General features: G+C 43.2%; 1 protein-coding gene across 1 annotated transcript in view; it reads left to right on the top strand.

The window, feature by feature from the left end:
• The window catches only part of LOC144599054 (IgGFc-binding protein-like), a 188,162-nt gene that overhangs the window by 62,473 nt on the left and 97,924 nt on the right, over nucleotides 1-27,765 (top strand). Inside the window, exons 37-51 of the mRNA XM_078409777.1 lie at nucleotides 220-294; nucleotides 1,766-2,013; nucleotides 5,188-5,365; nucleotides 7,022-7,130; nucleotides 7,582-7,676; nucleotides 8,950-9,126; nucleotides 10,213-10,412; nucleotides 11,802-11,946; nucleotides 14,538-14,785; nucleotides 16,601-16,778; nucleotides 18,435-18,543; nucleotides 18,995-19,089; nucleotides 21,409-21,585; nucleotides 22,672-22,871; nucleotides 24,261-24,405. Of these exons, the coding sequence (XP_078265903.1) occupies nucleotides 220-294; nucleotides 1,766-2,013; nucleotides 5,188-5,365; nucleotides 7,022-7,130; nucleotides 7,582-7,676; nucleotides 8,950-9,126; nucleotides 10,213-10,412; nucleotides 11,802-11,946; nucleotides 14,538-14,785; nucleotides 16,601-16,778; nucleotides 18,435-18,543; nucleotides 18,995-19,089; nucleotides 21,409-21,585; nucleotides 22,672-22,871; nucleotides 24,261-24,405 (2,379 nt within the window). The remainder of the gene's footprint in view (nucleotides 1-219; nucleotides 295-1,765; nucleotides 2,014-5,187; nucleotides 5,366-7,021; nucleotides 7,131-7,581; nucleotides 7,677-8,949; nucleotides 9,127-10,212; nucleotides 10,413-11,801; nucleotides 11,947-14,537; nucleotides 14,786-16,600; nucleotides 16,779-18,434; nucleotides 18,544-18,994; nucleotides 19,090-21,408; nucleotides 21,586-22,671; nucleotides 22,872-24,260; nucleotides 24,406-27,765) is intronic.

Here is a 27,765-nt window from a genome sequence, read left to right as displayed (position 1 = left end):
GTTTAAAGGGATATGGACCACATGTGGGTAGGTGGGACATCTTGGTTAGTGTGGATGTGTTGGGTCGAAGAGTCTGTTAACATGCTGTATGAGTCTATGACTGTGGACACACTTTCTGTTGTCCTCTCATCAGTGGGCTGGGAATGGGATCAAATGTGTTACTGTATGAAAGTTAAGGCAGTGATAAACTTCTAAGTCTGTGCCATCTTTTGCCAACAGTGGGATGTGACACAACAACTGCCACCACCACCACCACCACCACAATGATAACCAGCACTGTGAAGTCTGATAAAGGCAAGCAATGTGCATGTGAATTGGGACCTTCATTGTGCTGCTTTTTATTGGAGTGTAACAGAATGGTTGAATTCCTGGCATAGCAGGAGGCAATTCTGCCCATCGTGAGCATGCCAGACAAAGAACTTTGCAGTTTTCTTGTTTGTTCCAGTTTTCAGTGTGTCACCTTCTAGGTTGGGGCTTTTCAGCTTCAACTTTAATCTTCTTCCTTGACGTCTTTCCAAAAACATCATAACCACATAATAACATCACCCTCATGTTTTATACACCACTAAACGTTCACCGCTGAGCCTCCTGCGCTTCAAGGAATAAAGTCCTATAGGTTGAGGTTCAGATTTATCATTGTTACGTGTACCGAGGTACAGGCAAAAGCTTTGTTTTGCATGCGATGCAATCAAATCATATACATAGTTATAATCAAGTCAAACTCAACTACAATAGGTAGAGCAAAGGGGAAGATATATAGAGTGCAGAATATACTTCTCAGCATTGTAGCGCATCAGGACCATGGACAATGTCCAATGTCTGCAATGGGAAACAGGTGAATCAGGTAGAACCCTAGCTGATGGAAGGACCATTCAGAAGCCTGAAAACAGAGGAGAAGAAATTACTCCGCACTTAAAGGTGATACGTCCTTTTAATTTTTGGTATCATCTGTCAGACGGGACCTGGTAGAAGAAGGAATGACTGGGTGGAACAGGTCTTGGGATTATGTTGAGCATGGAGAGGTTTAGCAGAATGTTGCCTGGATTAAGGGATAATACCTATGAGGAGTGGTTAGGAAAGTTTGGACTGTGTTCTCTATAATGCCCGAGGTTGGAGCGAGATCTGATAGAAGTATGTAAAATGCTGAAAGGCATAGATGGGGTAGACAGTCAGAACCTTTTTTCTGGGGTGGAAATGTCAAATACTAGAGGGCATAACGTTAAGGTGAGAGGAGGGGGTTGCGTTCATCAGCAGCCTGTGTGTGTGGAGCAGACTAGCAAACAGCGCAGCACGTCATTTTCGACTGGACTGTCCTCCGTCCCCCTGGTGGAGGGGTAGACCTCACGGCCCTTGACAACAGCACATTGCACTGGCTGGAGGACGTTACATAATTTCTGCTGCCTCAAACGCAAGAAGAATAAGCAAAGTTTAAAGGAGAAGTGTGGCACATGTTTTTTTTTACACAGAGGATAGTAAGTGCCTGGTATACTCTGCTGGGGTGGTGGCGGAGGCAGATGCAATAGTGGCGTTTAAGAGGCTTTTAGGTCAGCACATGGATATCAGGAAATGGAGGGATATGGATCATGTGGAGGCAGAGGCAATTAGTTTAACTTGGCATCGTTCGATATGGACATTGTGGGCCAAGGGACCCGTTCCTGTGCTGCACGGCTTTATGCTCAGATATGTTCAGATAGATGCTCTATGGTGGAAGACTGAGATAGGTTGGTAGATGACAATACTTCACATGTTAAATGTTTCTCTACAGTTCGTGCCACTTGCAGTGCCTCAGGAGATCCTCACTACAACACGTTCGACACGCGTGTTCATCACTTCATGGGAACGTGCACGTACGTGCTCTCTAAGCTGTGCATTGCATCTTCAAGCCTACCTTACTTTGATGTGTCAGCAACAAATGAGCATAGAGGGGCCAACACCAAAGTGTCCTACGTTAAATCCGTACACGTGGCTGTACACAACAACACAGTTTCAATCATGCAAGGTCGTAAAGTCCAGGTGAGTATTTTTATTCAGGGTTATTTTTTTTCAAAACTATTACAGTACATACCTTAGCACTCAGCTTTTAAACTCATGATCAGTCTGGAGATTGGGTAAAACAGAGACACAAAGTGCTGGAGGAACTCAAGTGGGTCAGGCAGCATCTGCGTAGGGAATGGACAGGACACGTTTTGATAGAAACATAGAAAATAGGTGCAGGAGGAGGCCATTCGGCCCTTCGAGCCAACACCGCCATTCATTGTGATCATGGCTGATCGTCCCCAATCAATAACCCATGCCAGCCTTCTCCCCATATCCATCGATTCCACTAGCCCCTAAAGCTCTATCTAACTCTTTCTTAAATCCATCCAGTGATTTGGCTTCCACTGCCCTCTGTGGCAGAGAATTCTACAAATTCACAACTCTCTGGGTGAATTTTTTTTTCTCACCTCAGTTTTAAATGGCCTCCCCTTTATTCTAAGACTGTGTCCCCTGGTTCTGGACTTGCCCAACATTTGGAACATTTTTCCTGCATCTAGCTTGTCCAGTCCTTTTATAATTTTATATGTTTCTATAAGATCCCCCCTCATCCTTCTAAATTCCAGTGAATACAAGCCTAGTCTTTTCAATCTTTCCTCATATGACAGTCCCGCCATCCCAGGGATCAATCTCGTGAACCTATGCTGCACTGCCTCAATTACAAGGATGTCCTTCCTCAAATTAGGAGACCAAATCTGTACACAATACTCCAGATGTGGTCTTACCAGGGCCCACTACAACTGCAGAAGAACCTCTTTATTCCTATACTGAAATCCTCTTGTTATCAAGGCCAACATTCCATTAGCTTTCTTCACTGCCTGCTGTACCTGCACACCAACTTGCAGTGACTGGTGTACAAGGACACACAGGTCTTGCTGCACCTCCCCCTTACCTAACCTAACTCCATTGAGAAAATATTCTGCCTCCTTGTTTTTGTCGGCAAAGTGGATAACCTCACATTTATCTATATTATACTGCATCAGCCACGCATCTGCCCACTCACTCAACCTGTCCAGGGTCACCCTACAACCTCCCAACATCCTCTTCACAGTTTACACTGCCACCCAGCTTTGTGTCATCCGCAAACTTGCTAGTGTTGCTTCTAATTCCCTCATCCAAATCATTAATATTTATGGTAAACAATTGTGGCCCCAACATCGAGCCTTGCGGCACTCCACTCGCCACTGCCTGCCATTCTGAAAAGGACCCGTTTACCCCTACTCTTTGCTTCCTGTCTACCAACCAATTTTCTATCCATGTCAACACCCTACCCCCAATACCATGTGCTCTAATTTTAGTCAACAATCTCCCGTGCGGGACCTTATCAAAGGCTTTCTGAAAGTCTAGATACACTACATCCACTGGCTCCCCTTCATCCGTTTTACTTGTCACATCCTCAAAAAATTCCAGAAGATTAGCCAAGCATGATTTCCCTTTTATAAATCCATGCTGACTTGGCCTTTTCCTTTTACTGCTATCCAAATGCACCGTTATTACCTCTTTAATAATTGACTCCAGCATCTTCCCCACCACCGATGTCAGGCTAACTAGTCTGTAATTCCCCATTTTCTCTCTTGCTCCTTTCTTGAAAAGTGGGATAACATTAGCTATCCTCCAATCCACAGGAACTGATCCTGAATCTATTGAACATTGGAAAATGATCACCAATGCATCCACTATTTCTAGAGCCACCTCCCTGAGGACCCTGGGATGCAGACCATCAGGCCCAGGGGATTTATCATCCTTCAGTCCCATTAGTCTACCCAATACTATTTCTCACCTTATGAAAAATTATTTCAGTTCCTCTACCCCCCTAGATCCTCTGTCCCTTCTTTGAGACCCTTCTTCACTCTTTGTTGAGCCCATGCCCTGGGCACATGTGATGGGACAATGTAGACTGAATGAATGAATGAATGAATGAATGAATACTTTATTGTCACGTGACATTTCATTGCTTTGCACGCATTTAGACTTAACACACAACTTAACTAATCTAAGAGAGAGAAACAAGTAACTGCAGATGCTGATCCACAAAAAAAGATACAAAGTGGTGGAATAACCCAGTGGGTCAGGCAGCATCAGTGGAGGGAATGGGCAAGTGACATTTCAGGTCGGGACTTTGACGTAGAAAGGGTGGGGGGAGAAAGCTGGAAGAGAGGTGGGGGCAAGCCAAAACCTAGTAAGTGATAGGTGGATACGTGAGGAGAGGGGGCTTTGATTGGCAGGTGGGTCAACAAAGGCGAGAGATGGGAAAAAGATAGAAGGATGTGAGAAAAGGAGAGAAGGGGCGCGAAATGTGAAACCAGAGGAAAGGATATAGGTGGAAGGGGATGGGGAGATGTGGAAAGAGGGAGCGATGTAATGGGAGAAATGGGTGTAAATTACCAGCAGTTGTAGGGAATGGATGAGAAGGTGGGGATAACATACAATTAGTGTGAACGGGTGATCAATGGTCGGCGTGAACTCAGTGGACCTTTTTGCACGCTGTGTCTCTAAACTATACTAAACTAAACTGTCAGCCAACAGCAGATTTTCTTCCTTGAAAACCATTACCAAAGCAGGTGGATTCTTACGGAGATCTGTTGGTTCCGTAATCACATACTAAAAAATAAATTATTATACAATTAATGGAAAAGAAATTCCTAGGTTGACATTGGGGATTTGAATTTGTGTGTCAATAAAATCAATTAAGGTCTTTGAAAGTTCATGAGCATTACCATTGTGTAACGGTATGTTAGACTTTACTTTCGACTTTAGAGATACAACGCGGAAGCAGTCCCTTTGGCCCACCGAATCTGCACCGACCATCGATCACCCCGTATACCAGCTCTATCCATCACTCTAGAGACAATTCACAGAAGCCAATTAGCCTACAAACCTGCATGTCTTTGCAGTGTGGGAGGAAACCAGAGCACCCAGAGAAAAACCACGCGGTCACGGGGTGAATGTACAAACTCCGTACAGAAAGCACCCCCAGTTAGGATCAAACCCATGTCTCTGACCCTGTAAGGCAGCAACTCTACTGCTGCGTCGCTGTGCTGCCCTGCGTTTTATTTCTTAAGGTCAGGTGAAAATTGTTGATGTAGATTGGGATTATTTAATTGCGATCCCTTGCTCTTAAATAAATTGTGGCATTTTTGTTCTGTTCGATAGCTGAATGGAGAATGGGTAAACCTGCCCGTGTCGATCACGGACCGTCTGGTGGTACGGATAAGCGGTGGCTACGTTTTACTGGAGACTAACTTTGGCTTGTTGGTGAGGTTTGATGGTTACCACCATGTAGACGTGTCTGTGCCGTCCATATATTCTGGACTGCTTTGTGGTCTGTGTGGTAAGCCCATACTTGTAATTATTCAAAAACCTCCCTCACCTGTATGCACCTATCACTCACCAGTCCTGCCCCTCCTCTCCTCCAGCTTTCTTCCCATCTGTATTTCCCAATCACTCACCAGTCCTGCCCTCCTCTCTTCCAGCATTCTTCCCTCCTCCAGCCACAATCAGTCTGAAGAAGGGTCCTGACCCGAAATGTCACCTCTGTATGTTCCCCAGAGATGCTGCCTGACCCACTGGGTTACTCCAGCACTTTGTGTCTTTTCTTATAATGCTTTGATGGTCACCGAGTGTATGCATACCCTTTTATGTCTTTAAATGTAGGAGTGGTATTCATTTTTAACTGCCAAACAACTGTTTTGAGAAAAGAATCCAAGTCTGTCCAACCTCTCCCTGTAACTAATACTTCTAAATTCAGGTATCATTCTGGTAAACTTCGTCTGCACCCTTTCTAAAGCCTCCGCATCCTTCCTGTATTGGGGGCGACCAGAACTGCACACAATACTCCAGATTCAGCCTGACCAAAGTCCTGTAAAGCTGCAACATGATTTCCTCACTCTTATACTGAATGCCCGACCTACAAAAACAAGTAGGCCACATGCCTTTTTTAGCACTAAATAATAAATTCCATATGCTACCAATCCGCCTGTCACCCTGTGTGTATCTCTTTAAAGAATGATGTTTACTGGACTCTTCTACTCTTAACATGTTACTGGTGACATTTGTTGGATATTCATTACTAAATAATTATCAAACCAGTGGTGCAATGGCACAACAGCTAGAGCTGCTGCCTGACAGAGCCAGAATCCAGGGTTCCATCCTGGTGGAGTTTGCACGATCTCCCTGTGACTGTGTGGGTTTCTTCACACATCTGAAAGGTTTGTAGGTTAATTGGCCATTTAAAATTATTCCTCGTGTATAGGTGAGTGGTAGAGTCAGAAAGTTATTGATCAGAATGTGGCAGAAATAAAATGGCATTAGTGTGCGATTAGTGTAATTGGATGCATAATCGTGGTCACGGTGGGCTAAAGGATGTGGTTCAGAGCTGGATTATTCCATGGCTGAAAGACTTACTTTGCACCAGATGCCGTTATATTTCAACCAGTGCCGAGAAATCTATTTTGACGTAATCTGTTGATAATTTATGTATTAAAGCATTTTCAACAGCATTATTGCAAAACATTAGAAATGGAAAAGACATTTCAGGGAGGAACCCTTCATTGTCACAGAATACTTTGTTTTAGTTTTAGAGATACAGCTTGGAAACAGTCCCTTCGGCACACTGAGTCCACGTCGACCAACGATCACCCCATTCACACTTGTTCTATCCCACACACTAGGGACAATTTACAGAAGCCAATTAACCTGCAAATCTGCACATCTTGAGGATGTGAGAGGAAACTGGAGCACCCAGAGGAAACCCACACGGTCACAGGGAGAACGTACAAACTCCGTGCCGACAACACCCGAGATCAGGATCGAACCTGGGTCTCTGGTGCTGTGAGGCAGCAGCTCTACCATTGCACCACTGTGCAGCACATTTCCAACAGCATTATTGCAAACATTAGAAACGGAAAAGACATTGTCAGAGCATACTGTCATCAAGAATTGAGCAAATTTCAAACGATCAATGGAAACTTTTTTTTGTATTATTTAGGTAACTCCAACGATAACCCTGATGATGACATTATTATGCCCAATGGCAGTTTTGCAGCAGACTCTAATATGCTTGGAGAGAGTTGGCAAGTCGATAACGGAGAAACTGAGTAAGTTTACCACCAATTGATGTTTTGGGTCAAGACCCTTCTTCGGACATAGGCACAATCATATTTAAGTACAAGAGTTTAAGATAGTCGATTGCACTGAGGCAATATACAAGAATCACCACATTTTCAATGCCATTTTGTACCCTTGAAGTTTCAAAGTTGTTAAAAATGTAGAGTCTTATCTTGGCCATAAAGGCCCGCGGTCCTGGTGGCGGCACTGGGTCGGAGTTGAAGGGGTCGGACAGGCCAGGCAATGCTGTCGATGTTCTCCACAACTGCTCTGACGTTCCGTGCCGCTGAAGGCCGTGTCCGGTCCGCGAGCTCGGCATCTTGGAGCGGCAGCCACTCTAATGGAATCCCAGGCTGTTGCAGGGTCTCCAGCGGCCCACCACTGACACCTCGACCTGCACATATTTCTCATTGCATTTGTTTCTTTTATTTGCAAATTTAGGTGTAATCATGGCGGGAGCGGATTTCAATGTGACCCAGCTGATAAGGAGAATGCAGAAAATGATACTGCTTGTGGGATGATTACAGATCCAACAGGTAGGCATAAAAAAATGAAGCAACTAGTTACCACAGATAACGTACATAAAACCTATAACCAGACAATCCCCAGAATGATCTCAAGCTGATAATTGTGGGATGTAACTCAATTGTTGCAATTCAATGAAGCGATTTCTTCTGTCCACGACCTGCCGTTCAGTACATTTTTCACCCCTGAGAAAAAGATAGACATTCTCACTATGACAAGACACGCTCCTTATTTATGGAAAGCACAAGAGATTTCATGGGAAAATGGAAAATAAGCCATTGGTTAAGAATTCTAATTCAGCAGAATAATGAATGTGCGTAAATATGTTGTAGTTGGAATCTAACGGAGAGATTGAGTAATTTAAGTTACAGTATCATATCTGAGGACAAGATATTTTTTACTAATAAACTTTATTCAGAATAAAATATATAAAAATATATTTAAAAATATATATATATGGACAAGGTAAAGATTTTTTTTAATGTCATCATTGACCCATTATGGCACCATATTTTCAATGACACCATTGAATGTATAAACATTGAGTTTATCTGACATTTTTGCACATTTTTGGTTTTAGATATATGTATAGTGGTAGGAGATAGATAGATAGATAGATAGACAGATAGAGAGACAGATAGACAGATAGACAGATAGATAGATAGATAGATAGATAGATAGATAGATAGATAGATAGATAGATAGATAGATAGATAGATAGATAGATAGATAGATAGATAGATAGATAGATAGATAGATAGATAGACAGAGAGACAGATAGATAGATAGATAGATAGACAGATAGATAGATAGATAGATATCCTACCACTCATGTGGCCCCCTGGGGTGACATCCTTTTCCTTGTTTGAAGGGACCCACCGGACTCAGCCCCTGGACACTTGGACAGGTGCTGGGATAGGAAAGGTTTCGAGGGATATGGGCCAATTGCAGGCAGGCGGGATTCGTGTAGATCGGGTCGGCATGGGAAAGTTGGGGTAACTCAGTGTGTCAGGCAACATCTCTAGAGATTCCGTGACATTTCAGGTCAAGACCATTCTTCAGACTCTGTACAAGGGTTCCGATTGAAACATCACCTATCCATGTTCTCCAGAGTTGCTGCCTGACCCACAGAATTACTCCAATAATAAAGCTTTTCACTGTACCTCGGAACGCATGACGATAAACTAAACTAAACTCATTGTGCCTTTTTTTCTAAATTTGGTTGCCTGGAATAACGTTCTGAATTGGAAATTTCCGATTTAAATTTAAATATTTTTCTTTCAGGATTATTTAAAGAATGCCACGCAAAAGTTCCTCCCAAGAATTACTTTGACAACTGTGTCTACGATGTGTGCGCTGACGGAGGGCTGTCGACGACACTTTGTTTAGCCCTGCAAACCTATGCTGCCTTGTGCACACAAGCAGGAGTGTGTGTAGAATGGAGAAACAACACGTCATGCTGTAAGTTATACTCTGCAGTACATTGCCAATCTCTACCCTGTCCAAAAGGCAAAAAAAATCTTTAGTCGCTTAATATTCTCTCAGACTATTTTGGAACATCAGAAAAGTAATGAAGTAATGGGTAAAATCATTGAAGTGTTATCAAGCGATATATTCAGCAACAGCATGCTGACCCATGCTAAGTTTGTGTTCGGCCACAAAGTTCCAAAACGTGAAAGGGACTACCCTTGCTATCGATGGAAGAACATCACCATGGGGTAACATGGAGTTCCACTACAAACATACACACATGCAAATTGTCCCTAGTGTGTAGGAAGTGGATGAGAACGTGGGATAACATTGAACTAGTGTAAATGGATTATCGATGGTCAGAGTAGACTCGGTGGGCAAAAGGGCCTGTTTCCATTTAGAGACATGCTGGGTCTCTAAACTAAACTTGGAACACTCGGCCAGCGTGGTGGTGAAGACAGATCTGATAGTGTCGATTCAGAGGCTTTTAGATAGGCACATGGATATGCAGGGGATGGAGGGATATGGATCATGTGCAGGAAGAGGAGATTAGCATCATGTTCAACACAGACATTGTGGGCCAAAGGGCTTGTTCCTGTGCTGTTTTATGTGAAAACAAGGAAAAACAGATGCTACTAATCAAAAAGAACACAAAATGCTGGAGTAACTCAGCAAGCCAGGCTACATCTCTGGAAAACATGGATCACTGACGTTTTGGGTCGGAACCTTTCTTCAGACTGATAATGTATTACAGCCGGTCAGGCAGCATCTCTGGAGAAAAGGAATAGGTGACATTTCTGGTCAAGACCCTTCTTCAGGAAGAGTCTCAGTTTGAAGAAGGGTTCCAAAATGTCACCTATTCCTTTTCTCCGGAGCTGCAGCCTGACCCTCATAGTTACTCCACCATTTGTGTGTATCTTTGGTGTAAACCAGCATCTGCAGTTCCTTCCTACACTGTAGGAATAATGTATGACATTCTGTGCATGACATAATATGTTGGATGACCCCACAATTATTTTGAATAAGCTACACTAAGTGAAGAGAAGTGATTGTTTATTACCTGCATGCTTTCTTTAGCACCAACCTGTCCTAGTGGTAGCCACTATGAGACTTGTGGCACAGGTTGTCCCACTACCTGCATGGAGTCATCTGCACCTGACAGCTGTCTTCTACCATCTGTTGAAGGATGTTTCTGTGACCCTGGATACACTCTTAGTGGAGACACCTGTATTCCGAACAGTCAGTGTGGCTGTGAGCACAACAACAAATATTATCAGGTAAATCCATTTGCTTGTAATAATCACACAAGTTGCTTGAATATAAATGAATTCAAAATGCATTTAAAAGAAAGACACACAAAGCGCTGGAGACACCCAGCAGGTCAGGTAGCATCTCTGGAGAAACTGAACATATTAGTGCTTCTGTCAGCATCAAAGACAGACAGCAGTTACACTGGAGGCTGGTTAAAAAGTAAAACGTAGATACGATTCCCGTTGCTCCCCGTTCTGCTACTCCACATTGTGGCCTTTGGTGGGTTCCCAAGCCTGGATTTTCTGCTCGTGAAGCTTCTTGGGTATGGACTCTGCGCCAGAAACATGGAGATGGTCAATAACGCAATGTGGCCCAACGTTGTCCAACAACCCTAGAGCAGCACAGATAGACACAAAGTGCTGGCTGATGGGTGGGTGGACAAAGTCCAGAGATGGGGATAGTCTTTGAGGTCCCTCGTATCCAGATCACTCATAGTCTCCAAATGAACATAAAATGTTTTGGGTTTAAATGACTCTTTTAGAACTTTTCTTTGTTGTTTGCTACGACAGAAAAACATGCTTCCACCAACCTGCGCAGCAAAACTCAACACTACAGACCTGCCTCAGTGTCCATCCCTGCTCCCCCCACCTTGATTTGATTCCCGAGATTGTCCTGTCGGATAAACGCACATCTGATTTCCCTCTGGCCAGCCTTTCGGTTAGCACATCCAATAAAATGGCAAGGAGAAATACTTTTCAGACAGATTTGTTTTTAATGTTATTTAAATAATAAATTATTTGGGCTTGAAGTAGCACGATTCCTTTCGTAGCGCTTGGTTGATCTGTGAGTAAACAATGGCCACCTTATTCTGTGCCAATGAAATGATATCCTGTTTCCATGCTGTACGACTCTTTGACTTTTTAACTACAAGGCTGCTTCGGCAAGGCCACCAGCATAATCAAGGACCACTCTCACCCCGGTCACTCCCTCTTGTCCCCTCTCCCACCAGGCAAGAGGTACAGAAGTGTGAAAACGCACACCTCCAGATTCAAGGACAATTTCTTGCCAGCTAATATCAGGCATCTGAAGCATCCTATCCCCAACTCGAGAGTGGTTCTGACCTCCCATCTACCTTCTTGGAGACCCTCAGACTATCTTTAATTGGACTCTACTGGATTTTATCTTGCACGAAACATCATTCCCTTTATTCTGTGTCTGTACACTGTGAATGGCTAGATTGTAATCATGTACAGTCTTTCCATTGACTGGTGAGCACGCAAAGAAAAAAGCTTTTCACTCTGCCTCGGTACACGTGACAATGAACTAAACTTCAACCTTCAAATGTATAACCATTCAGCTATTTCTCACGTTGAACCATTTGCTTTAACAGTGTCATCTTGTTGGATTTGTTTCAGAGGTATGAAAGCTGGCTCACATATGAAAACTGCACGGAGCGCTGTAAATGCATGGGCAACAACGTCACTCTCTGTAAAACCACGGCTTGCGGACTGCATGAGATATGTGGGATATGGGATGGAGTTCTGGGCTGCCAGATGCAAGGTGAGTGATTGTACGAAAAGAATAAAATACAGACCCACGACTGCATAAATGTTATTGTTCGTGGGACCCACTGAGTCATTGCATTTGTGAAATGTCAAGATGTTTCAGACATTGAATCCTCAAGACTGCTTTGAGTTCAGTTTTTCTATATTTCTAGTAAAAATATACTAGCTAATCTGCTTTTTAATTCCATTTCCCATTGATGGAAACTGTTGCTAGCTGATTAATTAAGTCAGTATTGAAAGTAAATGTTTTCATGGAACAGTAGAGCACAGGAACAGGCCCTTCGGCCCACAATATCTGTGTCGAACATGATGCCAAGATGAACTGATCTCCTCTGCCTACTCATGATCCACACTCTTCTATTCCCTGCATATCCATGTGCCTATGTAATAGCCTCTTAAACACCACTATTGTATCTGTCTCCACCACCACCATTGGCAGCACGTTCCAGGCACCCACCACCCTCTGTGTAAAAAAAACATGCCTCGCACATCTATCTATATACTAAAACTCTCGTTTGTTCCCGAAATACAGCCAAAACGGCACACAGTAGTGCAACAATTTGAGGCCCACCTAACTCACCATTGGCCTGCGGTTCAAATGGTTGTTATATTTTAAAGGTTTTTCACTTTAAAAAATTTTATAATCACTTTTTAAACTTTAATAAGTTCCTTTTCCGCTTGCCCTGCCCATCAGCCGGGCCTGTGCAGTAATACCTCCGTCACAATGACGCCAATGAGTGTTCCACGTCACAATGGGAACCCAACGGGTCCGCGCCTACGCAGTTGGGGCCCATTGATCTAATACTTATGTACCTTGAAACTATGCCCTCTAGTATTTGACATTTCCATGCTGGGAAAAAAGTTCTGACTGCCTACCCTATAATTTTAGGGTCTCTCATACTTTTATATTGTTCTATTAACCATACCCAGTACTGTAATTTGTAACAAAAAGGTTATTTTGACATTTTGGGTCGGCACCCTTCTTCAAACTGATTTACTTTACTTTAGTAGTTACCTTGGATACAGCATGGAAATAAGCCTTTCGGCCCATCATGTCTGCGCAGCCAGCAATCACCTCTTGCAAAGTTACAAGGGTCACTGGCACGAAGCTACACACCTTCATTGGGACCTTCATTGTGCTGCTTTTTATTGGAGTGAAACAGAATGGTTGAATTCCTGGCATAGCAGGAGGCCATTCTGCCCATTGCGAGCATGCCAGACAAAGTACTTTGCAGTTTTCTTGTTTGTTCCAGTTTTCAGTGTGTCACCTTCTAGGTTGGGGTTTTTCAGCTTTAACTTTAATCTTCTTCCTTTACATCTTTCCAATATCATCATAACCACATAATAACATCACCCTCATGTTTTATACACCACTATAAATTCACCGCTGAGCCTCCTGCGCTTCAAGGAATAAAGTCCTATAGGTTGAGGTTCAGATTTATCATTGTCACGTGTACCGAGGTACAGGCAAAAGATTTGTTTTGCATGCGATCCAATCAAGTCATATACATAGTTACAATCAAGTCAAACTCAACTACAATAGGTAGAGCATAGGGGAAGATATATAGAGTGCAGAATATACTTCTCAGCATTGTAGCGCTTCAGGACCACGGACAATGTCCTATGTCTGCAATGGGAAACAGGTGAATCAGGTAGCACCCTAGCTTATGGAAGGACCGTTCAGAAGCCTGAAAACAGAGGAGAAGAAATTACTCCGCACTTGCAGGTGGTACGTCCTTTCAAGTTTTGGTATCATCTGTCAGACGGGACCTGGTAGAAGAAGGAATGACTGGGTGGAACAAGTCTTGGGATTATGTTGAGCATGGAGAGGGTAGAGAAAAGGTTTAGCAGAATGTTGCCTGGATTAAGGGATAATACCTATGAGGAGTGGTTAGGAAAATTTGGACTGTGTTCTCTATAACGCCGGAGGTTGGGGCGAGATCTGATAGAAGTATGTAAAATGATGAAAGGCATAGATGGGGTAGACAGTCAGAACCTTTTTTTCTAGGGTGGAAATGTCAAATACTAGAGGGCATAACTTTAAGGTGAGAGGAGGGGGTTGCGTTCATCAGCAGCCTGTGTGTGTGGAGCAGACTAGCAAACAGCGCAGCACGTCATTTTCGACTGGACTGTCCTCCGTCCCCCTGGTGGAGGGGTAGACCTCACGGCCCTTGACAACAGCACATTGCACTGGCTGGAGGACGTTACATAATTTCTGCTGCCTCAAACGCAAGAAGAAGAAGCAAAGTTTAAAGGAGAAGTGTGGCACATGTTTTTTTTTACACAGAGGATAGTAAGTGCCTGGTATACTCTGCTGGGGTGGTGGCGGAGGCAGATGCAATAGTGGCGTTTAAGAGGCTTTTAGGTCAGCACATGGATATCAGGAAATGGAGGGATATGGATCATGTGGAGGCAGAGGCAATTAGTTTAACTTGGCATCGTTCGATATGGACATTGTGGGCCAAGGGACCCGTTCCTGTGCTGCACGGCTTTATGCTCAGATATGTTCAGATAGATGCTCTATGGTGGAAGACTGAGATAGGTTGGTAGATGACAATACTTCACATGTTAAATGTTTCTCTACAGTTCGTGCCACTTGCAGTGCCTCAGGAGATCCTCACTACAACACGTTCGACACGCGTGTTCATCACTTCATGGGAACGTGCACGTACGTGCTCTCTAAGCTGTGCATTGCATCTTCAAGCCTACCTTACTTTGATGTGTCAGCAACAAATGAGCATAGAGGGGCCAACACCAAAGTGTCCTACGTTAAATCCGTACACGTGGCTGTACACAACAACACAGTTTCAATCATGCAAGGTCGTAAAGTCCAGGTGAGTATTTTTATTCAGGGTTATTTTTTTTCAAAACTATTACAGTACATACCTTAGCACTCAGCTTTTAAACTCATGATCAGTCTGGAGATTGGGTAAAACAGAGACACAAAGTGCTGGAGGAACTCAAGTGGGTCAGGCAGCATCTGCGTAGGGAATGGACAGGACACGTTTTGATAGAAACATAGAAAATAGGTGCAGGAGGAGGCCATTCGGCCCTTCGAGCCAACACCGCCATTCATTGTGATCATGGCTGATCGTCCCCAATCAATAACCCATGCCAGCCTTCTCCCCATATCCATCGATTCCACTAGCCCCTAAAGCTCTATCTAACTCTTTCTTAAATCCATCCAGTGATTTGGCTTCCACTGCCCTCTGTGGCAGAGAATTCTACAAATTCACAACTCTCTGGGTGAATTTTTTTTTTCTCACCTCAGTTTTAAATGGCCTCCCCTTTATTCTAAGACTGTGTCCCCTGGTTCTGGACTTGCCCAACATTTGGAACATTTTTCCTGCATCTAGCTTGTCCAGTCCTTTTATAATTTTATATGTTTCTATAAGATCCCCCCTCATCCTTCTAAATTCCAGTGAATACAAGCCTAGTCTTTTCAATCTTTCCTCATATGACAGTCCCGCCATCCCAGGGATCAATCTCGTGAACCTATGCTGCACTGCCTCAATTACAAGGATGTCCTTCCTCAAATTAGGAGACCAAATCTGTACACAATACTCCAGATGTGGTCTTACCAGGGCCCACTACAACTGCAGAAGAACCTCTTTATTCCTATACTGAAATCCTCTTGTTATCAAGGCCAACATTCCATTAGCTTTCTTCACTGCCTGCTGTACCTGCACACCAACTTGCAGTGACTGGTGTACAAGGACACACAGGTCTTGCTGCACCTCCCCCTTACCTAACCTAACTCCATTGAGAAAATATTCTGCCTCCTTGTTTTTGTCGGCAAAGTGGATAACCTTACATTTATCTATATTATACTGCATCAGCCACGCATCTGCCCACTCACTCAACCTGTCCAGGGTCACCCTACAACCTCCCAACATCCTCTTCACAGTTTACACTGCCACCCAGCTTTGTGTCATCCGCAAACTTGCTAGTGTTGCTTCTAATTCCCTCATCCAAATCATTAATATTTATGGTAAACAATTGTGGCCCCAACATCGAGCCTTGCGGCACTCCACTCGCCACTGCCTGCCATTCTGAAAAGGACCCGTTTACCCCTACTCTTTGCTTCCTGTCTACCAACCAATTTTCTATCCATGTCAACACCCTACCCCCAATACCATGTGCTCTAATTTTAGTCAACAATCTCCCGTGCGGGACCTTATCAAAGGCTTTCTGAAAGTCTAGATACACTACATCCACTGTTAGACTATGTTAGACTTTACTTTCGACTTTAGAGATACAACGCAGAAGCAGTCCCTTTGGCCCACCGAGTCTGCACCGACCATCGATCACCCCGTATACCAGCTCTATCCTACACACGAGAGACAATTCACAGAAGCCAATTAGCCTACAAACCTGCATGTCTTTGCAGTGTGGGAGGAAACCAGAGCACCCAGAGAAAAACCACGCGGTCACGGGGTGAATGTACAAACTCCGTACAGAAAGCACCCCCAGTTAGGATCAAACCCGTGTCTCTGACCCTGTAAGGCAGCAACTCTACTGCTGCGTCGCTGTGCTGCCCTGCGTTTTATTTCTTAAGGTCAGGTGAAAATTGTTGATGTAGATTGGGATTATTTAATTGCGATCCCTTGCTCTTAAATAAATTGTGGCATTTTTGTTCTGTTCGATAGCTGAATGGAGAATGGGTAAACCTGCCCGTGTCGATCACGGACCTTCTGGTGGTACGGATAAGCGGTGGCTACGTTTTACTGGAGACTAACTTTGGCTTGTTGGTGAGGTTTGATGGTTACCACCATGTAGACGTGTCTGTGCCGTCCATATATTCTGGACTGCTTTGTGGTCTGTGTGGTAAGCCCATACTTGTAATTATTCAAAAACCTCCCTCACCTGTATGCACCTATCACTCACCAGTCCTGCCCCTCCTCTCCTCCAGCTTTCTTCCCATCTGTATTTCCCAATCACTCACCAGTCCTGCCCTCCTCTCTTCCAGCATTCTTCCCTCCTCCAGCCACAATCAGTCTGAAGAAGGGTCCTGACCCGAAATGTCACCTCTGTATGTTCCCCAGAGATGCTGCCTGACCCACTGGGTTACTCCAGCACTTTGTGTCTTTTCTTATAATGCTTTGATGGTCACCGAGTGTATGCATACCCTTTTATGTCTTTAAATGTAGGAGTGGTATTCATTTTTAACTGCCAAACAACTGTTTTGAGAAAAGAATCCAAGTCTGTCCAACCTCTCCCTGTAACTAATACTTCTAAATTCAGGTATCATTCTGGTAAACTTCGTCTGCACCCTTTCTAAAGCCTCCGCATCCTTCCTGTATTGGGGGCGACCAGAACTGCACACAATACTCCAGATTCAGCCTGACCAAAGTCCTGTAAAGCTGCAACATGATTTCCTCACTCTTATACTGAATGCCCGACCTACAAAAACAAGTAGGCCACATGCCTTTTTTAGCACTAAATAATAAATTCCATATGCTACCAATCCGCCTGTCACCCTGTGTGTATCTCTTTAAAGAATGATGTTTACTGGACTCTTCTACTCTTAACATGTTACTGGTGACATTTGTTGGATATTCATTACTAAATAATTATCAAACCAGTGGTGCAATGGCACAACAGCTAGAGCTGCTGCCTGACAGAGCCAGAATCCAGGGTTCCATCCTGGTGGAGTTTGCACGATCTCCCTGTGACTGTGTGGGTTTCTTCACACATCTGAAAGGTTTGTAGGTTAATTGGCCATTTAAAATTATTCCTCGTGTATAGGTGAGTGGTAGAGTCAGAAAGTTATTGATCATAATGTGGCAGAAATAAAATGGCATTAGTGTGCGATTAGTGTAATTGGATGCATAATCGTGGTCACGGTGGGCTAAAGGATGTGGTTCAGAGCTGGATTATTCCATGGCTGAAAGACTTACTTTGCACCAGATGCCGTTATATTTCAACCAGTGCCGAGAAATCTATTTTGACGTAATCTGTTGATAATTTATGTATTAAAGCATTTTCAACAGCATTATTGCAAAACATTAGAAATGGAAAAGATATTTCAGGGAGGAACCCTTCATTGTCACAGAATACTTTGTTTTAGTTTTAGAGATACAGCTTGGAAACAGTCCCTTCGGCACACTGAGTCCACGTCGACCAACGATCACCCCATTCACACTTGTTCTATCCCACACACTAGGGACAATTTACAGAAGCCAATTAACCTGCAAATCTGCACATCTTGAGGATGTGAGAGGAAACTGGAGCACCCAGAGGAAACCCACACGGTCACAGGGAGAACGTACAAACTCCGTGCCGACAACACCCGAGATCAGGATCGAACCTGGGTCTCTGGTGCTGTGAGGCAGCAGCTCTACCATTGCACCACTGTGCAGCACATTTCCAACAGCATTATTGCAAACATTAGAAACGGAAAAGACATTGTCAGAGCATACTGTCATCAAGAATTGAGCAAATTTCAAACGATCAATGGAAACTTTTTTTTGTATTATTTAGGTAACTCCAACGATAACCCTGATGATGACATTATTATGCCCAATGGCAGTTTTGCAGCAGACTCTAATATGCTTGGAGAGAGTTGGCAAGTCGATAACGGAGAAACTGAGTAAGTTTACCACCAATTGATGTTTTGGGTCAAGACCCTTCTTCGGACATAGGCACAATCATATTTAAGTACAAGAGTTTAAGATAGTCGATTGCACTGAGGCAATATACAAGAATCACCACATTTTCAATGCCATTTTGTACCCTTGAAGTTTCAAAGTTGTTAAAAATGTAGAGTCTTATCTTGGCCATAAAGGCCCGCGTTCCTGGTGGCGGCACTGGGTCGGAGTTGAAGGGGTCGGACAGGCCAGGCAATGCTGTCGATGTTCTCCACAACTGCTCTGACGTTCCGTGCCGCTGAAGGCCGTGTCCGGTCCGCGAGCTCGGCATCTTGGAGCGGCAGCCACTCTAATGGAATCCCAGGCTGTTGCAGGGTCTCCAGCGGCCCACCACTGACACCTCGACCTGCACATATTTCTCATTGCATTTGTTTCTTTTATTTGCAAATTTAGGTGTAATCATGGCGGGAGCGGATTTCAATGTGACCCAGCTGATAAGGAGAATGCAGAAAATGATACTGCTTGTGGGATGATTACAGATCCAACAGGTAGGCATAAAAAAATGAAGCAACTAGTTACCACAGATAACGTACATAAAACCTATAACCAGACAATCCCCAGAATGATCTCAAGCTGATAATTGTGGGATGTAACTCAATTGTTGCAATTCAATGAAGCGATTTCTTCTGTCCACGACCTGCCGTTCAGTACATTTTTCACCCCTGAGAAAAAGATAGACATTCTCACTATGACAAGACACGCTCCTTATTTATGGAAAGCACAAGAGATTTCATGGGAAAATGGAAAATAAGCCATTGGTTAAGAATTCTAATTCAGCAGAATAATGAATGTGCGTAAATATGTTGTAGTTGGAATCTAACGGAGAGATTGAGTAATTTAAGTTACAGTATCATATCTGAGGACAAGATATTTTTTACTAATAAACTTTATTCAGAATAAAATATATAAAAATATATTTAAAAATATATATATATATATGGACAAGGTAAAGATTTTTTTTAATGTCATCATTGACCCATTATGGTACCATATTTTCAATGACACCATTGAATGCATAAACATTGAGTTTATCTGAAATATGTTTGCACATTTTTGGTTTTATATATATGTATAGTGGTAGGAGATAGATAGACAGATAGACAGATAGATAGATAGATAGATAGATAGATAGATAGATAGATAGATAGATAGACAGACAGACAGACAGACAGACAGATAGATAGATAGATAGATAGATAGATAGATAGATAGATAGATAGATAGATAGATAGATAGATAGATAGATAGATAGATAGATAGATAGATAGATAGATAGATAGATAGATAGATAGATAGATAGATAGATAGATAGATAGATATCCTACCACTCATGTGGCCCCTGGGGTGACATCCTTTTCCTTGTTTGAAGGGACCCACCGGACTCAGCCCCTGGACACTTGGACAGGTGCTGGGATAGGAAAGGTTTCGAGGGATATGGGCCAATTGCAGGCAGGCGGGATTCGTGTAGATCGGGTCGGCATGGGAAAGTTGGGCCGAATGACCTGTTTCCACGCAATATGACTCTACAAAAGAAAACTAAATAAGATTTGTACCCCAGTTTATATGATTCATAAATTAAACTAAACTAAACTAAATTTTGTAGAGGTATATAAAGTCATGAAGGGGATTGAAAGGATGATTGCAGAGTCTTTTACCCAGGGTAGGGGAAATTGAGAACCAGAGGACATAGGTTTAAGGTGTGAGTGTAAAGATTTAATCGGAACCTGAGAGGGTGGTGGGAATATGGAACGAGCTCCCAGAGGAGGTACATGGATAGGAAAGGTTTCAAGGGATATGTCGCAAATACAGGCAAAAGGGATTACTTTAGATGGGTCAGCATGGATGTGTTGTGCCAAAGGGCCTGTTTCTGTGCTCCTTGACTCTTTGACTGCCAGGATGCCCCTCCTTGGAATTAGTTAGCAGGGGAGAGCAAGAGGATTTGTTATCATATCATATTTCTGTGTATGAATTTGGCTATTACTCCTATTGAACCATTGCTTCTATCCCACTTTAGAGAACATTTTGAAATCATTAAATCCTCTCACCCCTGATGAAATCTAACAAAACAGAATTTTGCCTCAAATTAACCCCAGTTTAATCAATGCGTTATGAAATATGGAAGTGCAAAATAACTGTGCGTGTATGGGACGATTACCTAGTTTAATGCAGTCAAAGCAATTAAGCTTTCTGCTTGTTAAAATACTTTCTTTGTTCAAAATGCAAATAAACCACAGGATCATTCTGCAACATAATTCCAAAGCTTCCCACTCGGTTTTACACATTTAACTTCAATAATTGACACAAAGTACTGGAGTGGGTGAGGTACTATCTCTGGAGTACATTTATATGCAAAGTTTCGGGTCGGGACTTTTTTTAGACAAAGGTTATTGCGGCACTTTGTGCCTATTTTTGTAAACCAGCATCTGCAGTTCCTTGTGGCTCTAACTTTAAAAAATGTTGAATGTCGAAGCAAAGAACTGCAGATGCCTGTTTACAAAAAAAGACTCATAGTGCTGGGGTAACTCAGTGTGTCAGGCAACATCTCTAGAGATTCCGTGACATTTCAGGTCAAGACCATTCTTCAGACTCTGTACAAGGGTTCCGATTGAAACATCACCTATCCATGTTCTCCAGAGTTGCTGCCTGACCCACAGAATTACTCCAATAAAAAAGCTTTTCACTGTACCTCGGAACGCATGACGATAAACTAAACTAAACTCATTGTGCCTTTTTTTCTAAATTTGGTTGCCTGGAATAACGTTCTGAATTGGAAATTTCCGATTTAAATTTAAATATTTTTCTTTCAGGATTATTTAAAGAATGCCACGCAAAAGTTCCTCCCAAGAATTACTTTGACAACTGTGTCTACGATGTGTGCGCTGACGGAGGGCTGTCGACGACACTTTGTTTAGCCCTGCAAACCTATGCTGCCTTGTGCACACAAGCAGGAGTGTGTGTAGAATGGAGAAACAACACGTCATGCTGTAAGTTATACTCTGCAGTACATTGCCAATCTCTACCCTGTCCAAAAATCAAAAAAAATCTTTAGTTGCTTAATATTCTCTCAGACTATTTTGGAACATCAGAAAAGTAATGAAGTAATGGGTAAAATCATTGAAGTGTTATCAAGGGATATATTCAGCAACAGCATGCTGACCCATGCTAAGTTTGTGTTTGGCCACAAAGTTCCAAAACGTGAAAGGGACTACCCTTGCTATCGATGGAAGAACATCACCATGGGGTAACATGGAGTTCCACTACAAACATACACACATGCAAATTGTCCCTAGTGTGTAGGAAGTGGATGAGAACGTGGGATAACATTGAACTAGTGTAAATGGATTATCGATGGTCAGAGTAGACTCGGTGGGCAAAAGGGCCTGTTTCCATTTAGAGACATGCTGGGTCTCTAAACTAAACTTGGAACACTCGGCCAGCGTGGTGGTGAAGACAGATCTGATAGTGTCGATTCAGAGGCTTTTAGATAGGCACATGGATATGCAGGGGATGGAGGGATATGGATCATGTGCAGGAAGAGGAGATTAGCATCATGTTCAACACAGACATTGTGGGCCAAAGGGCTTGTTCCTGTGCTGTTTTATGTGAAAACAAGGAAAAACAGATGCTACTAATCAAAAAGAACACAAAATGCTGGAGTAACTCAGCAAGCCAGGCTACATCTCTGGAAAACATGGATCACTGACGTTTTGGGTCAGAACCTTTCTTCAGACTGATAATGTATTACAGCCGGTCAGGCAGCATCTCTGGAGAAAAGGAATAGGTGACATTTCTGGTCAAGACCCTTCTTCAGGAAGAGTCTCAGTTTGAAGAAGGGTTCCAAAATGTCACCTATTCCTTTTCTCCGGAGATGCTGCCTGACCCTCATAGTTACTCCACCATTTGTGTGTATCTTTGGTGTAAACCAGCATCTGCAGTTCCTTCCTACACTGTAGGAATAATGTATGACATTCTGTGCATGACATAATATGTTGGATGACTCCACAATTATTTTGAATAAGCTACACTAAGTGAAGAGAAGTGATTGTTTATTACCTGCATGCTTTCTTTAGCACCAACCTGTCCTAGTGGTAGCCACTATGAGACTTGTGGCACAGGTTGTCCCACTACCTGCATGGAGTCATCTGCACCTGACAGCTGTCTTCTACCATCTGTTGAAGGATGTTTCTGTGACCCTGGATACACTCTTAGTGGAGACACCTGTATTCCGAACAGTCAGTGTGGCTGTGAGCACAACAACAAATATTATCAGGTAAATCCATTTGCTTGTAATAATCACACAAGTTGCTTGAATATAAATGAATTCAAAATGCATTTAAAAGAAAGACACACAAAGCGCTGGAGACACCCAGCAGGTCAGGTAGCATCTCTGGAGAAACTGAACATATTAGTGCTTCTGTCAGCATCAAAGACAGACAGCAGTTACACTGGAGGCTGGTTAAAAAGTAAAACGTAGATACGATTCCCGTTGCTCCCCGTTCTGCTACTCCACATTGTGGCCTTTGGTGGGTTCCCAAGCCTGGATTTTCTGCTCGTGAAGCTTCTTGGGTATGGACTCTGCGCCAGAAACATGGAGATGGTCAATAACGCAATGTGGCCCAACGTTGTCCAACAACCCTAGAGCAGCACAGATAGACACAAAGTGCTGGCTGATGGGTGGGTGGACAAAGTCCAGAGATGGGGATAGTCTTTGAGGTCCCTCGTATCCAGATCACTCATAGTCTCCAAATGAACATAAAATGTTTTGGGTTTAAATGACTCTTTTAGAACTTTTCTTTGTTGTTTGCTACGACAGAAAAACATGCTTCCACCAACCTGCGCAGCAAAACTCAACACTACAGACCTGCCTCAGTGTCCATCCCTGCTCCCCCCACCTTGATTTGATTCCCGAGATTGTCCTGTCGGATAAACGCACATCTGATTTCCCTCTGGCCAGCCTTTCGGTTAGCACATCCAATAAAATGGCAAGGAGAAATACTTTTCAGACAGATTTGTTTTTAATGTTATTTAAATAATAAATTATTTGGGCTTGAAGAAGCACGATTCCTTTCGTAGCGCTTGGTTGATCTGTGAGTAAACAATGGCCACCTTATTCTGTGCCAATGAAATGATATCCTGTTTCCATGCTGTACGACTCTTTGACTTTTTAACTACAAGGCTGCTTCGGCAAGGCCACCAGCATAATCAAGGACCACTCTCACCCCGGTCACTCCCTCTTGTCCCCTCTCCCACCAGGCAAGAGGTACAGAAGTGTGAAAACGCACACCTCCAGATTCAAGGACAATTTCTTGCCAGCTAATATCAGGCATCTGAAGCATCCTATCCCCAACTCGAGAGTGGTTCTGACCTCCCATCTACCGTCTTGGAGACCCTCAGACTATCTTTAATTGGACTCTACTGGATTTTATCTTGCACGAAACATCATTCCCTTTATTCTGTGTCTGTACACTGTGAATGGCTAGATTGTAATCATGTACAGTCTTTCCACTGACTGGTGAGCACGCAAAGAAAAAAGCTTTTCACTCTGCCTCGGTACACGTGACAATGAACTAAACTTCAACCTTCAAATGTATAACCATTCAGCTATTTCTCACGTTGAACCATTTGCTTTAACAGTGTCATCTTGTTGGATTTGTTTCAGAGGTATGAAAGCTGGCTCACATATGAAAACTGCACGGAGCGCTGTAAATGCATGGGCAACAACGTCACTCTCTGTAAAACCACGGCTTGCGGACTGCATGAGATATGTGGGATATGGGATGGAGTTCTGGGCTGCCAGATGCAAGGTGAGTGATTGTACGAAAAGAATAAAATACAGACCCACGACTGCATAAATGTTATTGTTCGTGGGACCCACTGAGTCATTGCATTTGTGAAATGTCAAGATGTTTCAGACATTGAATCCTCAAGACTGCTTTGAGTTCAGTTTTTCTATATTTCTAGTAAAAATATACTAGCTAATCTGCTTTTTAATTCCATTTCCCATCGATGGAAACTGTTGCTAGCTGATTAATTAAGTCAGTATTGAAAGTAAATGTTTTCATGGAACAGTAGAGCACAGGAACAGGCCCTTCGGCCCACAATATCTGTGCCGAACATGATGCCAAGATGAACTGATCTCCTCTGCCTACTCATGATCCACACTCTTCTATTCCCTGCATATCCATGTGCCTATGTAATAGCCTCTTAAACACCACTATTGTATCTGTCTCCACCACCACCATTGGCAGCACGTTCCAGGCACCCACCACCCTCTGTGTAAAAAAAACATGCCTCGCACATCTATCTATATACTAAAACTCTCGTTTGTTCCCGAAATACAGCCAAAACGGTACACAGTAGTGCAACAATTTGAGGCCCACCTTACTCACCATTGGCCTGCGGTTCAAATGGTTGTTATATTTTAAAGGTTTTTCACTTTAAAAAATTTTGTAATCACTTTTTAAACTTTAATAAGTTCCTTTTCCGCTTGCCCTGCCCATCAGCCGCGCCTGCGCAGTAATACCTCCGTCACAATGACGTCAATGAGTGTTCCACATCACAATGGGAACCCAACGGGTCCGCGCCTACGCAGTTGGGGCCCATTGATCTAATACTTATGTACCTTGAAACTATACCCTCTAGTATTTGACATTTCCATGCTGGGAAAAAAGTTCTGACTGCCTACCCTATAATTTTAGGGTCTCTCATACTTTTATATTGTTCTATTAACCATACCCAGTACTGTAATTTGTAACAAAAAGGTTATTTTGACATTTTGGGTCGGCACCCTTCTTCAAACTGATTTACTTTACTTTAGTAGTTACCTTGGATACAGCATGGAAATAAGCCTTTCGGCCCATCATGTCTGCGCAGCCAGCAATCACCTCTTGCAAAGTTACAAGGGTCACTGGCACGAAGCTACACACCTTCATTGGGACCTTCATTGTGCTGCTTTTTATTGGAGTGAAACAGAATGGTTGAATTCCTGGCATAGCAGGAGGCCATTCTGCCCATCGCGAGCATGCCAGACAAAGAACTTTGCAGTTTTCTTGTTTGTTCCAGTTTTCAGTGTGTCACCTTCTAGGTTGGGGTTTTTCAGCTTTAACTTTAATCCTCTTCCTTTACATCTTCCAGTAACATCATAACCACATAATAACATCACCCTCATGATTTTATACACCACTATAAATTCACCGCTGAGCCTCCTGCGCTTCAAGGAATAAAGTCCTATAGGTTGAGGTTCAGATTTATCATTGTCACGTGTACCGAGGTACAGGCAAAAGATTTGTTTTGCATGCGATCCAATCAAGTCATATACATAGTTACAATCAAGTCCAACTCAACTACAATAGGTAGAGCATAGGGGAAGATATATAGAGTGTAGAATATACTTCTCAGCATTGTAGCGCTTCAGGACCATGGACAATGTCCTATGTCTGCAATGGGAAACAGGTGAATCAGGTAGCACCCTAGCTTATGGAAGGACCGTTCAGAAGCCTGAAAACAGAGAAGAAATTACTCCGCACTTACAGGTGGTACGTCCTTTCAAGTTTTGGTATCATCTGTCAGACGGGACCTGGTAGAAGAAGGAATGACTGGGTGGAACAAGTCTTGGGATTATGTTGAGCATGGAGAGGGTAGAGAAAAGGTTTAGCAGAATGTTGCCTGGATTAAGGGATAATACCTATGAGGAGTGGTTAGGAAAGTTTGGACTGTGTTCTCTATAACGCCGGGGGTTGGGGCGAGATCTGATAGAAGTATGTAAAATGATGAAAGGCATAGATGGGGTAGACAGTCAGAACCTTTTTTTCTAGGGTGGAAATGTCAAATACTAGTAGGCATAACTTTAAGGTGAGAGGAGGGGGTTGCATTCATCAGCAGCCTGCATGTGTGGAACAGACCAGCAAACAGCGCAGCACATCATTTTCGACTGCACTGTCCTCTGTCCCCCTGGTGGAGGGGTAGACCTCACGGCCCTTGACAACAGCACATTGCACTGGCTGGAGGGCATTACATAATTTCTGCTGCCTCAAACGCAAGAAGCCTGTGAAGCAGCTGGCGTTCTGCTGGGCGATTGGAGGCAGCAGAGCGGCTGTGCAGACAAAAGTAAGTTGCCTATCTTCTGCTTTATCCCTGCATCTGATCAATGGAGAAATCCGGGATTTAAATAAAGCACATTTTCCCTCAGAAACCGCAGCTGCACACGAAGAAACAACAAGGAACTGCAGATGCTGGCTTACAAAAAGACACAAAGTGCTGGAGTACACTCTTTAATTTACTTTAGAGGTACAGCATGGAAACAGGCCCTTCAGCCCACAGAGTCTGTACTGACCAACGACCATTCAGTACACTAGCACTATCCTATACACTAGGGGCAATTTACAATTTTTACCGAAGCAAATTAATGTACTCGGAGTGTGGGAGGAAACCTGAGCACCTGAAGGAGACCCACGCAGTCACAGTGAGAACGCACAAACTCTCACAGACAGCAGCTGTAGTCAGGATCGAACTCGGGTCCCTGGCGCAGTAAGGCAGCAACTCCACCACTCTGCCACTGTGCCGCCCTAATGGGACAATGATGGGCTGAATAGCCTACTTGTACTCCTATGGCATATGAGCAACTCAGCAGGTCAGGGAGCATCTCTGGAGAACATGGATAGGTGCCATCTGGGTTCTCCACTGGAGATGTCTGAAGAAGGATCCGGATCCAAAACGTCACCCATCCAACTTCTCCAGCATTTTTGTGTCTTTTTTTTCCAGCTGTTAATGAGTTGTTTGAATATGGTTACACAAATGATGTTTAGGTATTTCCATTTTATTGTCTACTTATGAATTGTGCGGCGTAGCAATATTTTTGAGTAACGTCTACAAGATTTCTGACGTTTACAAGTTCTCATTACAAGCTGCGTTTGCATGCATTGATTGATTTTCTGTCACCATGTCAGGCGAAGATTTAAAAAACTGGTAAAAATGGTACAAAATTCATTCAGACCTATTTTTTGATCTGTTTCTGTTTAATTCAGATCTGTTTCAGATCTGTTTCTTGATTCTCCTACCCTTGGTAAAATGTTGTGCATTCAAAATAGACAGTGTACATTCAGCTCGGGACTCCTCCTCAATGTCTTTATGGAATTAAACACAAAGGAGGAGGAACTCAGAAGCAG

This window comes from Rhinoraja longicauda, chromosome 13 (genome assembly GCF_053455715.1).
Source record: "Rhinoraja longicauda isolate Sanriku21f chromosome 13, sRhiLon1.1, whole genome shotgun sequence".
Lineage (NCBI taxonomy): Eukaryota > Metazoa > Chordata > Chondrichthyes > Rajiformes > Arhynchobatidae > Rhinoraja > Rhinoraja longicauda.
Note: the sequence above shows the minus strand (reverse complement) of the source record. Positions and strands in the feature narration are given on the sequence as shown.